The sequence below is a fragment of the Chrysemys picta genome, chromosome 9 (genome assembly GCF_011386835.1).
Source record: "Chrysemys picta bellii isolate R12L10 chromosome 9, ASM1138683v2, whole genome shotgun sequence".
Lineage (NCBI taxonomy): Eukaryota > Metazoa > Chordata > Testudines > Emydidae > Chrysemys > Chrysemys picta.
The window spans coordinates 81,956,615-81,972,291 of NC_088799.1; the positions used below are offsets into that span (position 1 = coordinate 81,956,615).

Here is a 15,677-nt window from a genome sequence, read left to right on the forward strand (position 1 = left end):
GATATAACCAGTTGATCTCAAAGCATCGTCAAAAATAAGGATCTTTATCCTCCTCGGTGAGACTGAGGTGCAGAGAGGTAATGTGGTTTTGCAGAAAGCTCTCCTCTAGTCACATCCAAATCCCTAAGATGATCATTGTGTCTTCCCATTAGGAATCTCTTCTCAATATGGAAACTAAACTGCCCACACTCAGTTAGGAGAGAGAGCATGTATAACACCCCCCCCCCCCTCTTCCTTCAGCATTTTCTCATCCCTAAAATCTCAAAACATACACATTTTTGAAATTTGGGAGGAGAGTGAGGAAACAAGCAAATGGTAGCTTGGGAAAAAAAAATCCAAGTTCAAATCCCCACTACATGGGAATTTAGTAATTTAGCTACAAAAACCAAAACCAGACTAATCTATGCTGCCCTCTTGTGGCTTAGGCCTTGGCTACACTTACCGGCAAGTTCGACGGCTGGAAATCGAACTTCTGGGTTCGACTTATCGCGTCTAGTCTGGACGCGATAAGTCGAACCCGGAAGTGCTCGCCATCGACTGCGGTACTCCAGCTCGCCGAGAGGAGTACCGCGGAGTCGACGGGGGAGCCTGCCTGCCGAGTGTGGACCAAGGTAAGTTTGAACTAATTCGAAATAAGGTACTTCGAACTTCAGCTACGTTATTCACGTAGCTGAAGTTGCGTACCTTAGTTCGAATTAGGGGGGGTAGTGTAGACCAAGCCTTACTGATGCAAAGAAGCAGAAACCAGATTTAGCGAAAATTTTAACTCAAAATCCAACCATGTAAGGTTCTTCCCTGAACTGGAAGCAGTTTTAGACAGAAAAAAAAAACCTGATAGTTATCTTGGGTCATTCTCAGATGCAGGTGCTAAGGACAGTACAATCCTGTGACTCTGTTTTGACTTCCACCTCTGGAGACCTTGCCTCCAACCCTAGCTGAAGTCAAGAGTTTGTGGGTTCCATCCTAGCTTCTATTTGTGTGCATCAAGAAGGAACTACAGAATGTTCTAATGCTGAGCAGTTGGCGTTCCATGGTAACAGACTGTTGCAGGGGAGCATGGAGGTGCAGTGGTAGAACATGGAAGGGGCGGGAGGGGAGGGGGAAGAGAAGGCTTGAAATAGAAACTGCAGCAACCCAGTTACACCAAGGATTTAATTTCTCTAAACTTTATTGGCACTGAAGGAAGAACAGGACATGGACTTTAACAAATTCCTCCAAACGAAAGTGTTTTGATACCAAGTTTCTTTTTGTGGTTAGACACAAGGGCCCATGAGTTACCTCACAAGTCCCAAGGGACTGCTGTTTTAATATAACCAAAATAAAAAGTTTGGTCAAAAATGTGTAGACATAATTTACAGCAACAAAAAAACAAAGGCAGGCAAACACTTCATAGGATAATCCCCTGAAGAGGATACTCTATATCCAAGTAGTAAACAAACAGGGGGAGAGAAAAAAATTAACTCAATGTATTGTAACAAATAAAAAAGTGTCTAGAAATCTCACCATAATACTGAAAGCTTCTTACATTAATTTCCTTGCAAAATATCATCTCTTTACAATACAGTATACATTTTCAAAGGGCGAGGGGACTATAAACATCTCCTCCTCCCATGACTAATATTTTCTAATTGTGCATAGCTAGAAAGACTGAAATCAAATATCATTAGATACCACGAATATAATACTGGTAGGAAAGGGCACAGCTGAAACAACTACACAAGGAGTTAGGTGGACTCACTGGCATGAACTGTTCTATTTCTATATTGGACCATTTGAAATTAGAACGCGACAAAAACAACAGAAGTCACGTCAACATAACACAGGAGTTCAGCAGTGTTCTGTGACCCATCACAACAGAAAGAGGTTTATTATTTGAACAAACATACTCCAGGCACTGTGCATCTTCTCATTCAGGAAACTGTTAAAGATGCAATAAAAGACTTTAAAAAAAAAAAAAAAAAAAAAAAGCAAGTAGTTGTCAGACAGAGCAGAACTGCTGAGAACCAGGTTTAAAGCACCAGAAGAGAAGTTTAATTGTTGTTTGTTCTCTCAGTAATGAGACTCAAATAGAAATCAGTGCCAATAACTCTTCAGTAAAGAAATATGCAAATAAGTTCTGACAAGTTTAACTGCAATCTTATTTGTAACTTTCAAAGCACTGGGGTGTTTTGTGAGTTTTTTTGGTTGATGGAAGGTCTCCCTCTCCCTCCCCTCCTAAAGGCACATTGTGTCTGGGGACAAAAGTGCTTCAAAAAATGCATGTATTGGACATTTGGAAGGATCTATGTTAGGTTATGCTACCATTTGGTCAGTTGTTTGCATGGATCTCCATGCAAACAAACTGATATTGCTTCTCTAAAAGCACTCATACAGATGAGGTGGTTTTAAGCAGCACAAGGGATTCCAGGAGAAATACTGCAGGCTTGTATTAACACTGACTTTCTGGCACTCTTCTCGCCACACCACTAACATTCCACTGTGCCACTTCTAGTTTGCCTTAGTAGAAGGAGTTTGAGTTTTGAGGAGCTCTAGTGTAAGTTTTCAGGTATTTTCTTTATACCACCAATAACGGTGATACTACAGGGATGAGAAGCTCCCATGGGGCTGAAAAAGTTGCATAGATTTTGGAACATGCCAAGCAAGAACACACCACCAGCCAGGCTGAAGGCTGCAAGTTTAAGTAGCAACAGGCTAAACTAAGATATGAAGTGCAGGGGAGAGGAGGAGGAGTCCATTTAGATTAATTCAAATTTTAAAAGGGCTCTTCTAAAACTGGAGCATTTTCCTCTACAAAGAATTAAGGCCATGTCCAAGTCAACCCTGAACATACATGGTTATTTCCTGCCAAGTAGTACACAGAATCCTCTCTATAACATGGACAGGAATGCATAACAAGACCATTTGGATGACAGGACTTGTTGTTGGACAGTACAAGTGACAGTAAAACAGCAACAGCTAGCTCAGGACCGAGTCACCTCATCACTAGGGGCAGAAACTTCTATTCTCAGGGCCACAGACAAAGGACACAATATCATTCCAAGGGGAGGACAGAGATTTGAGTTAGGAATTAAGCGTGCTGCTATCATTTGACAATTAAGATGGCAACAGGAAAAGAGGATTCCATTTAGGACAGACAGCTAGCAAGGCATCTTCTTGTCCCAACCAGAAGAGATGGCAGGGAGGAAGGTGCTGACCTGTAACAGATGAACCAGATGTGAAATGAAAAGCCTTAGGTCACTGATTGTTTTTGGGCCCCAGCTGCTGGTCATTTTTCCTAGTTTAAACTAATTAAAAAACCTAAAGACCCCTTATTAAAACCCTAAACTACAATATGCATCTGTGCACAAGTCATAAGGCACCAATGATTTACAATAAAAAGGCCTTTTCTGGACATTATCTGCATGAGAAGAATAAATGCATCATACTCAGACAGACTCATGATTTTTGGTGGCTACAGTTTCATTTGGTTAGAACTACTTAATTTTTACATCTCTCCCTGCGCTCTTGCATATTTGCCTATTCCTTTAGAATTCTAGTTTGGGGTTACTAGTGGAAGTTAAAGCCCCTCCAACACAGTCTGCCATTGGCACAATAAATGGCAACAAGAATTACTGTGGAGGAGGAACCCCTCTCCTCGCTGACTAGGGAATTTACTGCTCCAAAACAAGTTACTTTAATGGAAATGCCCAGATCACTCCAAAGGACTCAGGAATAGGTAACTAAAAAGAAGTCTGATGGATCCCTCAAGAAGTTTTAACACTGACAGTTCAGATCTGTTTGGCTTGCTCAAATTTGGAGAGCAGAGAAAGCTTTGGTCTTTTACAAATAACATTTATACTTTACTTCCAACCCCTTTTCACTGAAACCTTCTTTCACTACACCCCCCAACTCAATTAAAATCAAACCCTTGCATTAAAGCAGAGATCTAGCCCCTAGCTACTCAATTCTAATACTGAAGTACTGTTGTAAGGCATGTGTGTCAGACTGCTGACTTTTACCATATGTAACTCAGTGGAAGTATCTGGTTGCATCTCCTCCCAGTGGACCCAGAGAGCAATGCAATTGTTTCAGTGAACAGTACAAAGCCATGTGCAATTGAGACTTCACCCAGCTAAGCAAAAACAATTTCAGATTTGGAGTCCCCACCCCGCCCAAGACAACATGGATATTTTGTTTGTTCCTCCGTTGCTGAACTGCAGAGACTGCACGAAACTCGATAAATAAAGACCATGGTCACTCTTCTGTAGTGGTTCCAGCGCAGCACGATTACACGTGAATGATGGGAGAGGACGAGAAAGAGGGGACAGCAGGTGCAAGAGAGTTTACATGGACTCAAACTCATCAATGCGCTGCTTAGTATTGCCCTGCCGGATCTGGCGGAGGGTCTTGTACTTGTCACGGCCCTGCCGCATGTTCTCAGCGTGGATCATGTCATTGGCTGTCTTCTTGGTTTCATCCCGAGCATTTGCCAGCTCTGAGGTAAGAGCCTATAGATGGGAGAAAGACAGAAGTAGGGTTACAAGCCAGCCTATGCAGCAGCGCTGAGCTGTAGGCTCAGCAAGAGGTAAAGTGGGCCTTAGTCCCAAAAGATTGCTATCCTTTGCGATGGAAAACCCTGTGCCTATCTAATCTGGTATTTTCTCACCCCCAATATTTACAGTGTAGGAAGTGTGATGACATCACACCATTTGCTCACAAGTCTAGATTTTTTTCTAATGTCTGAGGAAGTCTGGACTAAAGTTAGGCCTAATGTTACATAGGAAAAAGGTGAAAACACAGGTGAAAGGTGAAAACTCCAAAAATATATGTGCCCCCTGGGGCTCTCTAGCAAGGGATTTTTCCCATGGCAGGGTAGGGGTTGGAGAGAGAAGACAATGGCAAGATTAAAGATATTTAAATGATTAGTGAACAAAATGGCAAACCCCTTGCCATTAGCAAGGCACTGCAGATTCCAGCCACCTTTCTAGCATCGCCACAGCACAATGCAGTAATATTTCTGCCCTGGTCTGCAGGTGAAGAAGCCTAGACAGCCAGTGAGTGAGTGAGTCACAGCTGGACACAGACCACCACTTGTTTGTTTAGCGCTGGTGAACAGACACAACCCAGCAGACTGAAGTTCAGTAGGTACAGCACAGATAGCAGGACAGGCTTTCCCCACGCTGCTCTCAACAAGGCACTTCACACCTGCCTTTGAGAGACCACTACTGGGGTTGAACAGTGCAATCCAGTGGAGTCAGCCAACAGGGCAGCAGACTGGCATGGACACCTGCTTGACAGGAACTGGACCAAGTCCTTCATCCTGTTCCAGACAGCGCTGAACAGCTGTCAGATGGCCAGCAGGATTCAAGTAGGCAGAATACATTGGACAGATGCTTTTCTTGGCACTACACGAGTACTCTTCACTGGCAAGAGGTTTGAATGGTTATTGGATGGGAGTGGGTGGGGGAGGGGCAAGCTTCTCCCCCACTCTCCCTACATCTTGCTATGTATTGAATTGATGAGATTGTGGCACCCTACTCCTCAGTAGATGCATTTAGTCCCCACTACAGCTGCCTGAGCATGGCAGGGAAGAAGGAAACAGCAGCCCAGAAGCAGCAGATATCCCCGACCCCACCCCTGGCATTACCTTCAAGTGTTTCTGAACCCGTTCATTCTTCTCCGCCTCAGTGGTGCGATCCTCCTCGCTGCGGTCCTTGATGGTGGCATCTGCCTTCAGTTCAGCACTGGCCTCCGCAGCGTTCTCATCCTGTTCATCATCATGCTCGTTCTCAGACTGCATGGGTTCGGTGACGTGAGGGGTGCTCATGGCAGTCTTCAGTTCCTCTTTGGTCTTCTCTAGGTCTTCCTGTACGGTCTGAGCCTGCAGGAGGGCAACATCCCTCAGTGGGTTAGCGGGAAAGAGACCCATTTCAAAGGCTTCCCTTACAGTCCAAGGGACCCAAAAGAGGGGACATCTGGGTTCAGATGTCTTTCAGAATGTCCATAACCCCTTTGGGTGAAGTGCTTTCAAGTAAGAGAATTCACAGGCTGTCCAGGCACCATCATACACTAGTGGAGTTAGAAGATGGCCATCAACCTCAGAGTTTTGATAGGTGAGTTATATCCTATTTGCAGTAACTAAAGGCAAGTTAGATAATCTGGGCAGCCATGTGTGTACTGCAGAGTTCTACAAATGTGTGCACAGCTGCACACCCCTGTATGCATTTTAGGTATTCAGATACCCAACCTGCACCTGTAAATCCTGCACCGTGTATACTCATACCTTAAACTAACCCTAGGCATGTGCAACTACACAGTCTGCACACAAATTAGGCACGAATAAGGGTGTAAAATGTGCCCATCTTTTGGAAGTCTGCCCACAGGATAATTCCCAGATCTGTCCATTTAAGTTGCAAGGTGGACATTTTCTTCTTATTCTTTTGAATAAATTCACTTTAGGAATACTGAATGAATTTGGAGCTGCATGGAATACTGGATTTTACCTGCATAAGTTGCTCTGACCACTTTTTGAACCAAAAACTGGTTCTAGCAAGGTGAACTAGGAAATAATTGGTAAATCGATAACTGGAGGCAACATAGCTTTACCACACATTGGCTTCCCTCCTTTCTGGGAAAGGGCTCTCTGCATGGTAAAGGACTTGTGGTTTGGGTCATACGATTAATGGCATGACATGGTCAGAGGGTCAGACCAGTCCCCAGAAAGAAGAGGAATACTGTGCCAAGCCCAAAGCTATACTTTTGTATTTAGGCTCCACTGATACCTTCTGTTGCCACTCCAAGGCTTCGCTCTCCTTCTTCTGCCTGGCTACTTCCAGCTGTGAGATTTTGGATGTGAGTTCTGACATCTCAGCTGCCTGTGGAAGTAATAGGTTATTTTTAGTAGGAGAGAAAACCAATTCCCTTCTGATATTAGGCCCCTAAAGCCCCAGGAACCTGGAAGTTCCATTTCCACACTGATAAAAGAGGACTAGGACCAAAGGGGAAGATTTTTTTTGGTGCCAGACAGATTTCTAGTGATGCAAGGGAAAGATACCTAAAGCCACTTATGGATACATTGCTAGTTGCCTTATGCCCACCTTGTAGCTGTGGGTCTTGGCTTGGTCTTTCCCTCCTTTTCTGCCCTTAATTCTAAGAATTCTAGAACAAGGCCATGAAGTTGCTCTCTCCGTACCCAGCTTGACTAGTTAGCACATATATGGACTTTACTGGAAGGTATTCTCCATCAGTCACTACATACAAAAAGCAGCTCAAATAGAGGCCACAGTAAAACACCAGCATTTTTCTGAAAAAGGCAATTAAGTTTATTTAGATAGTAGCTTATGCCCCTGCTACAGCTACAACAACTAGACTACATAATTCACCCAGTTGAGGCCAGCACTCCAGTAAAACCATTCCCCCACTGCTAAGCTTTCAGGAGAGCTGCTTACCAGCTGCTCCTGGGTCTTTTGCTGATCATGGGATGCTTTCAGCAGGGCTTCCTTTGCCTCCTCTGCCTCTCTGCGTTCCTTAGCCAGCTTCTCTGCTTCTTCCTGGGCTCGTTTCCTTTCCTGCTCGAGCTCCAATGCCCTGCGGGTCTGTTCTTCCAATTCTGAAGCGAGGACAAAAGTATGAGGCAAAGATGATCTCTTTCTGATCCTCCAAGCACAGAATCAGTGCAGAAAAGCAAGCTTCCTTCCCCATGACAGATATGCACTTTCCCTTCACCACCAACACAGGAAGGTGTGTAAACAAGTGGGAGTAAATACTGGTGAACAGGATAGTTAGGAATATACTGCATATACAGCCCGATTTTGCATTGTCCTACCCCAAATTACATCTTGCACCAGACAACTCAAGCTCGTGGGGTTTTTTGTGGGGGTTTTAAACCAAGAAGCAAATATACATACAGCAATTTGCTTTGGCAGCACCACATTTACCACCATTCAAGGTGGTAAGAGTTCAGGAAAAGGACAGGAAAGTTATCTGTGAAGTCTCTTGTACCTGCCCCCTTGGGGTACCACAGAAAAAGGCTTTCCATCAGCACCAATTGAACCAGAGCACCATGTGATTATGTAGCTCAAGGAAATAAGATGGTTGGTGGGGTAGGTAACTGTGGATTTTTTTTTTTTTTTTTTAAATGAAGGCCCTATAGAACCAGACTATTCCAGTCTCTCCCAATGCACATTTCCTAATACCTAGTTGAGCTTTCTTGGTTTGCTCCTCAATTTGTCTGAGTCGTTCCATCAGCTCTTCCTTCTCACGCTCAATCTTTTCTTTCTCCTTTTCTGCCAATTCCCTCTTTTTCTTCTCATTCTCCAGCAGAGCTCTGATTTGGGGAAAAATTACAGTACAGCAGTTAAATCTGAACCACAATTCAAAGACATCAGTACTTTATTATAGAAGACCTATGAGCATGCAAGCGGCAACTGACTTAGTGAACTTTAGAGAGACAAGATAGGTGAAGTAATGTCTTTCATTGGACCAACTTCAGAGAGAGAGAGAGAGAGAGAGACACACACACACACACACACACACACAGACAGTCAGACAGCTTTTCTTCCAGTCCTGGGACTGGCCCTGACAATACCACTGCAAACATTCGTTAACTGTGTCAGTTAGGTTTTCATTTGTACAAATTACACAGGTCAAGCGACAGCCCTGTTTAGGTCACCTATTTGAAATAGAGCCTTTAGAGTCATTCAGGTCTATTCATATCAATAGGATTCTGAATCTTAAATGCTTTGAGAGCTGCCCAAGGTAGTTCTACACACGGTCATATTTATAAGGGGTGCCATCTATATCATCTCTTTAGGTTAACTGGAGCAGAAAGCAATATGCTTTAATCAGTGTAACAGTGGACTCAAAAACACTAGTTAGTTACTCAGAGTCCTGCAGTACCCACCTCTCCATCTGTTTCTGATGCTTCTCTTCCCGAGCCTGTGCCTTCATCTGCTGCACCTCAATGGTGTCTGGTTTACGTCTGCGCATATAGAGCTCATGGTTTCCCATGCACAGCGCCAGGATTCGCTTGTTAATCCGTAATCGTGGGGCATAGAATACAAAGTCCTTGGGACAGATGGGAGACCACGTTAGACTCATTGCTCCCTGAGCATGCGCCAAACATACCTCTGTATCCAATAATAGCGTTGCACATAAAAGAAATGTCAAGTGTCTGAGGGAGCCCATTATCAATAATAAAAACAGATTTCAAACACCTATACCGAGCACAGACAGGTGCCTGATGACATGGGTCAGGCGCCTTGAATTAGCAGTACTAAACAGTCGGTTTAGATTATGAAGATCGACAGAACTCATACAGGAGTATCCCCACAAGCACATTTTGGAGATTACAAGGAGGCTACATAGTTGCCAGTTTTCCTGGGATTCCCAGTGATATATGGTGCAGTTCAAGTCTCTGATCTCAGAAAATCATCAGGGCTTATGTTCTGCCTAGTGCATACCGGAACTGGATTTTCAGTTGTGTGGATACACATGCAGTGCAGAAATACTCAAAACTCAGTTAAAGCATTCCTCTATCAAGCCTCAGTGTCTGGTTTTAAGGAAGAGTTTCTACATTCTGAGACATTCTACAAAGTTGTTAGGTTTTATGGATCATATAAGGTTTCACACCCTGACTGTTTCTATTCAACTAGGATTGTAATGTTCTGGCCGACATGTGAAAAAAACAGGTTTCCTCTTATGCCAGAAAAGGGGAAGAAATGTATTTTCATTGTGTGAATGAGGTACAACAGCTGCAAGGTGGTTTCCAAGCAGCAGTAGCTTCATCCAGGGAAGGAAAGTAGAAGATATAAATAGGTATATGGGGAAGCCAAGGAGCTACAGCTTGATTTCATTTTTTCCTGAATTGCATAGATTAGAAATGCATTCTACTTTGGGGTTTTCCAGAATGAACGGGGATTTGTTTGGGTTATCAGAAATCTTAAGATTCTTCTTTGTTGAAGTGCAAAGAAGAAGGAAAAAAATTACTGTTGAGATTTCTCTCTGTGTAAGGCCAAATCAGAAGTGGACAACTATACAAAATGGCTATTGTATAAACCCCCTCCCCCTGCCAACCCACTTACTACTATTAAGCCTGCTCTGCAATGCTTGAGGTATTTCTTTGGCAATATGTGGATGCCTTATGATACCAACAGAAGATACTGGAATTGACTAGACTGGTTTTATTTAAATGCGTAAAAGATGTAGAGCTCAACTCTACGTATAAAATGCTAAAGATTTATGTTTGAGTACTGTTTCTTACTGGTGCTTTCTTGTCAATGGGCTTGATAACAAACTTCTTATCATTGAATGAAATATTCCTGATCTCACTCCAAGGGAATCCAATTTTTGGTGTTAACCTGCAATAATGAAGAAAGGAGTTTTTAGTAGAAGTTACCCCAAGGTGTCTCAAATTCTTAGTCTACAACACTGGGCTGGAAATCTCACCCAACCTGGCTCTCAGAGTATTTCAGTAATTCCCAGTTCCAGCCAATGCCAGAAACAAGAATGAAGAGGCATGTAAAAAACAATATAAGAGCAGGAGTTGACAGCTTTTCAACCCCTCTCCCGCATTAGAGAAAGTGGGGCCAGGTCTACACTATAGACTTATCTGAAAAATCCACACCTGAGCAATGTAGTTATACCAACCTAACCCTTGGCATAGGCCACATGGTATCAGCAGGAGAGCTTCTGCTGTTGACATAGCTACTGCCACTTGGAGGTGGATTAACTACGCTGACAGGAGCAGCTCTCCCACGGTCTTCACTTAAGTGTTACAGCGGCACAGCTGCAGTGTTTCAGCGTAGACTTTCCTTAAGATTTGAAGGCTTAGTCTTTAAGCAAATCTTATTTAATGGGATTTGATCAATGCCTAATTTCAGTTTCTTGGCCTATCGACCCCATGATAGTGAACAGCTGTACTTATGCAAGAGATCCAGAGTACTGAATCACAAGATTTAGGTCAAGGACATTGCCAAGAGCCACATGAGGACGTGGTTTGGAGGAGTTTGCAGACCGCAAATAGCATCATCCCAACAAACTGAACCACCTTCCTGTGTAGATGAGTGAGGAACAGCTATCTGGTCCAAAAACCCGATTCTTAAAAGTATTCTTTTGCTTTGGAGAAGGAAGTTTCTGTGTTAGCTGTATCCACACTGTGGAATGAAGGGTCACAAGAGAGGGGGCAGTGAACTGAGAGATGTCCTTTTGTTACCTGTCATTCTGCTCATAAATGTTGAGTCCGAGAGCATCAACACCTAGCCAGAGTTCAGAGCCCTTCTTATTCTTAATGCTGAAGTAGTTCACGCCGTACATTTCTAGATCCTGTGCAATTTTCAGGTACTCCAAGATGGAATCTTCCCTAAAGCATACAAAGGAGAGCAGATATTCATATTTGAAACCAGATACGCCAAAAATAGAGAATTTACTGCCTTGTCAATTGATTGGTTAGTGGCAACTAGTTTGCATAGTCGTGCTCTGAGGCATTGTCAGAGAGGATTTTTTAAACTAAGGGCTGGGCAAAAGCCAAGAGGAGCATATGGTTCAGGTGGGATGTTTCCATTAGAGGGATAACTATGTCCTAGTAAAGAGACAGGAAAGAAGTTGGTAAAGCAGATGTAGGCGGCAGTGAGAACCAGGCAAATTTTTTAAGAAAAATCCCATTTAAACAACACATGAAGGCAAGCAATTGAACATTGACAATATACTAGTGCTTATATACAAGGCCGGCTCCAGGCAGCAGCCGAACAAGCTCGTGCTGGGGGGGGAGGGGGGGAGGGTTCGGGTTCTGCTGCTCTGGCCGCGCCCCAGGTTTTGTTTTGTTTTTTGGTTTTGCCATTCTGGCTGCCCCGATTTTTTTTTTTGCGCTTGGGGTAGCAAAAAAGCCAGAGCCGGCCCTGCTTATATACACAAATGCTAGCAGTCTAATACGAATATGGATGAACTAGAGTGCCTAGCATTACATGAGGATACTGATATAATAGGCGTTGTGGAAACTTGGTGGAAGGATAATTAATGGAACCCAGTAATACTAAGGTACAAAATATAGGAATGAAAGTAGGTCAAGCTGGTGTGGGAGTGACACTATGTGACAGAGTCAAAGTAAAAATCCTAAAATGAACTAAACTGTCTCCATTGAGATTCTATGGTAAATTCCATGCCTGAACAATACGAGAATGTTCTATTCCTACTGCCATTCTCCTCACTATGATGATGAAATGCTTGGGGAGATTAGAGATGCTACAAAGGCTGCAAACAATAATATTGGGTGTTTTCAACTATTCCCATGACTAGGCATGTATCACCTCAGGAAGAGTTGCAGAGATACAATTTCTAGACTCATTAAATGACTGTTTCTTGGAGCAGCTGGTCCTGAAACCCAGGGGTTCCCAGCCTCTCTTTCTGAGCCCCTGCTCCCCCCAACATACTATAGAAACCCCACAGTCCACCTGTGCCACAACAAATAGGTTTTCTGCATATAAAAGCCAGGGCCAGTATTAGGGGGGAGCAAGCAGGGCAGTTGCCTGGGGCCACATGCCATACATGGCCCCATGAAGCCAAGTTGCTCAAGTTTTGTCTTCAGCACCAGATGCCAGGGCCCTGGGCCCCAGGCTTCAGCCCCATGAGGTGGGACTTAGACTCGTTGGAGCCCAGGGCAGAAAACCAAACACTGGCCCTCCTTGGCACACCCCTGAAACTCTCATGGCCCCCTGGTTGAGAACCACTGCTGTAACCCACAAAAGGAGGGGCAATTCTTGATTTAGTCCTAAGTTGACCACTGGATCTGGTCAAAAAGAGAGGTAACTGAAGTAATCAGTAATAGTGACCATAATGTAATTAAGTTTAACATTCTTGGCAGGGACGAGGAATACAAACAAATGAATGAACGAAAAATGATACAAGCTTCCTCACTTTCATTAAATGGAAATTAATAGGGTGAAAAGCCTGCAAGCTGCATGGAAACCATTTAAAACAAACACCATACAGGCTGAAACTAAACGTATACCCCAAAATTAAAAAAGGGACCCAAAAAATGCCACCATGGCTAAACAGAGTAAAGGAGGTGGTTGGAGGCAAAAAGACATTCCTTAAAAAAGTTTGGAACTCATTCTATTGAGAAAGAGAGAAGCATAAACCCTGGCAACCAAGTATAAAGGCAGGCCAAGAAAGAATTTGAAGAGCAACTAGCTAAAGACACCAACAAATTTTTTTTTTGTTGCCAAGTACATCAGAAGCAGGAAACCTGCTAAAGTCAGTGGGGCCACTGGACGACTGACATGCTAAAGGAGCACTGGAGGAAGACAAGGCCATTGTGGAGAAGCTAAATAATTCTTTGAAGTCTTCACTGCAGAGGATCTCTGGCAGATCTCCACACCCAAACCATTATTTTTAAGAGAAAAATCTGAGCGACTGTCCCAGATCAAGGTGTCAATAAGTAGTTTTGGAACAAACTGACAAGTTAAACAATAAGTCACCATGACGAATGGTATTCAAGAATTCTGAAAGACCTCATACGCAATTGCAGAACTACTAACTGTGATACATAACCTATTGTACCAGATGACTAGCGGGTAGTTAATTTAAACATTAAAAAAAGCTACAGAGGCAATCCTGGCAATTACAGGCAGGGTAAGCTTAACTTCAGTACCAGGCAAATTGGTTGCATCTATAACAAACAGAATCAGACACATTCTTCAACAGTGTGTTGAAGAGTCAAAGCTTTTGTAAATGGAAATCATGCCTCAATCTATTGGAATTCTTTGAGGGAGCCAACAAGCATAGACAAGGGTGAGGCAGCAATATAGTCTACTTGGATTTTCAGAAAACCTTTGACAAGGTCCCTAAACTTCCAACTGCCAGAGGCTGGGACTGCAAGGTGGATGAATCACTCAAAATTGCCCTGTTCTATTCATTCTGTCTGAAGCAGCTGGCACTGGCCACTGTCAGACACGATACTGAGGTAGATGGACCTGATCCAGTCTGGGTGTTCTTATAATGCAACCATTTAAAAAGTTCAGTTTCACTTTGCTAAAAAGGGATTGTACACTTGCTAACCAATACTGGCTGAGACAGACAAGACTGTAGTTATTCTTCAGCAAGATGGCTGGAACAGTGCTAACAGTGCTTTTGCCCTAGGATGAGCTTTTGTTTAGACACAAAGCTTATCTACAGAAGTTGAGAACTACCATGTAGTAGGACCATACTAATCTAACAGTGAGATCAAACCTTGATCAGTTACCTGAGCATTCCCCGATGTTCCTCATGCCACACCTGGATCCTCTCCTCCCATTGGTCTTTATTGAGTTTGTGCTGCTCCAGAACTCTAGAAAGGAAAAAAAGCGCAGCAAGATCCTGTCAGTATGAAAGAAGGGACTACACTGAGACAGGCCACAAGTTTGAGCATATGCAGTACTGTACAGTCTAAATGTCTCATGCACAGTAGAACAATGCCAACAGAAATTCTATAGTAAATGCTGGCCTTATTGGCCAGCATTGACTCTTAACCCAATTAAATGCTCTAAGAAACAATTTGGCATGATGAACAACACAGCCACATAGCCAGACTACAGCGTAATGTGACAGGAGCCCTGAATATTTTTGTACCATCATACCCATTTATGAATCAGTGCCAAAATGGACTCCCCTTTGCTCCCCCATTATTTCTGTTGCTCAGATATCTTCAATTATTCCCAGAAATTTAAGTTTCTACCTGCATTTTTATACTGAGTTTCAATGCGCTCTTCAAAAATGCAAATTCCCAGGGAGAATAGACAGGGGTGCAGGAAGTGCAACAGCCCTGTTCTTATGGAAAGATGCACCCTGCACACCCCATCATAATTAAGAGGATTTGAGAAAATCAAAACAGGCAAAAAGCCAGAGTAAGTGAAGCTATATTAAATATAGCACTTGTGCATTTCATGGTGCTGGAAGGTCTGAGGCTGGTGAAGTCTGCATACCTTTGAGGGAGCAGTTTGTCACCAGCAAGATAGCCAGGCTTGTGCAGCTCCTTGTTGAAGTCTCCATGTTTAGATTGGACGGCATAGGAAGCCAGAAGGACAGCAGTCTCTGGAGGGCAATAGATATCATCATTCAAGATGCCCTCCTTCACCTGGAGGAAAAAGAGGCGCTGCGTGATGTCCTGAATCAGCTCCTCGGACACATCCTCTGGGTAGAACTTGGCACGGAACTTGAAGAGCAGCGGGCTTTCCTTGCGCACATCCTGTGCGGTCACCTGGAGTGAGAGATGGCACCATCCAGTTTTAGAGCTAGCCTGCCGGCTGAGTTGAGCAGTTTGTAATAAAAAGGGAGTAAGAAAGACAGAGGCATGTTCAAAAACACTTCCCTTCTGACACACAGAGCAAAAAAGCAGAAAGTATCCTCCCATTGAGCAAGTCATTGCAAACTGCTGAGTTGGTCCAGTTTAGCCAAGATTTCTCATTTGTTTAGCAGCTGCCAAATGCGATTGTGAACCTATCAGTAAGTCATGCACCACAGTGTTTCCTAGGGATGGCACCACACCAGGAGTCTTATTCACCAGATGTATTACACATGGATAAAGTCTCTTCCTTGATCCACCACATTAGATCTGCCTGAATAAAGCATAGGATAACTGCAGGCCAGGAACAGCAGATTGGCTGGCACAGCTGTATGTTGTAGACCTAGCTATTCTGGAACAGCCAGCGCAGACTAGCCAAAAAAAG

The 15,677-nt window shown here is 43.5% G+C and overlaps 1 protein-coding gene across 2 annotated transcripts in view; it reads right to left on the minus strand.

Annotated features, from left to right (window-relative positions):
• Positions 1–1,150: 1,150 nt before the first annotated feature.
• Positions 1,151–15,677, minus strand: part of MSN (moesin) — a 76,008-nt gene continuing 61,481 nt past the window's right edge. For both annotated transcript variants that reach the window (XM_005279517.5, XM_065557237.1), the window contains exons 4-13: positions 14,934–15,208; positions 14,216–14,299; positions 11,192–11,338; positions 10,241–10,337; positions 8,882–9,045; positions 8,175–8,305; positions 7,428–7,588; positions 6,762–6,854; positions 5,627–5,860; positions 1,151–4,487 (exon numbers count right to left, since the gene is read on the minus strand). In XM_005279517.5, coding sequence (XP_005279574.2) covers positions 4,323–4,487; positions 5,627–5,860; positions 6,762–6,854; positions 7,428–7,588; positions 8,175–8,305; positions 8,882–9,045; positions 10,241–10,337; positions 11,192–11,338; positions 14,216–14,299; positions 14,934–15,208 — 1,551 coding nt within the window. In that variant the 3' untranslated portion in view covers positions 1,151–4,322. The remainder of the gene's footprint in view (positions 4,488–5,626; positions 5,861–6,761; positions 6,855–7,427; positions 7,589–8,174; positions 8,306–8,881; positions 9,046–10,240; positions 10,338–11,191; positions 11,339–14,215; positions 14,300–14,933; positions 15,209–15,677) is intronic.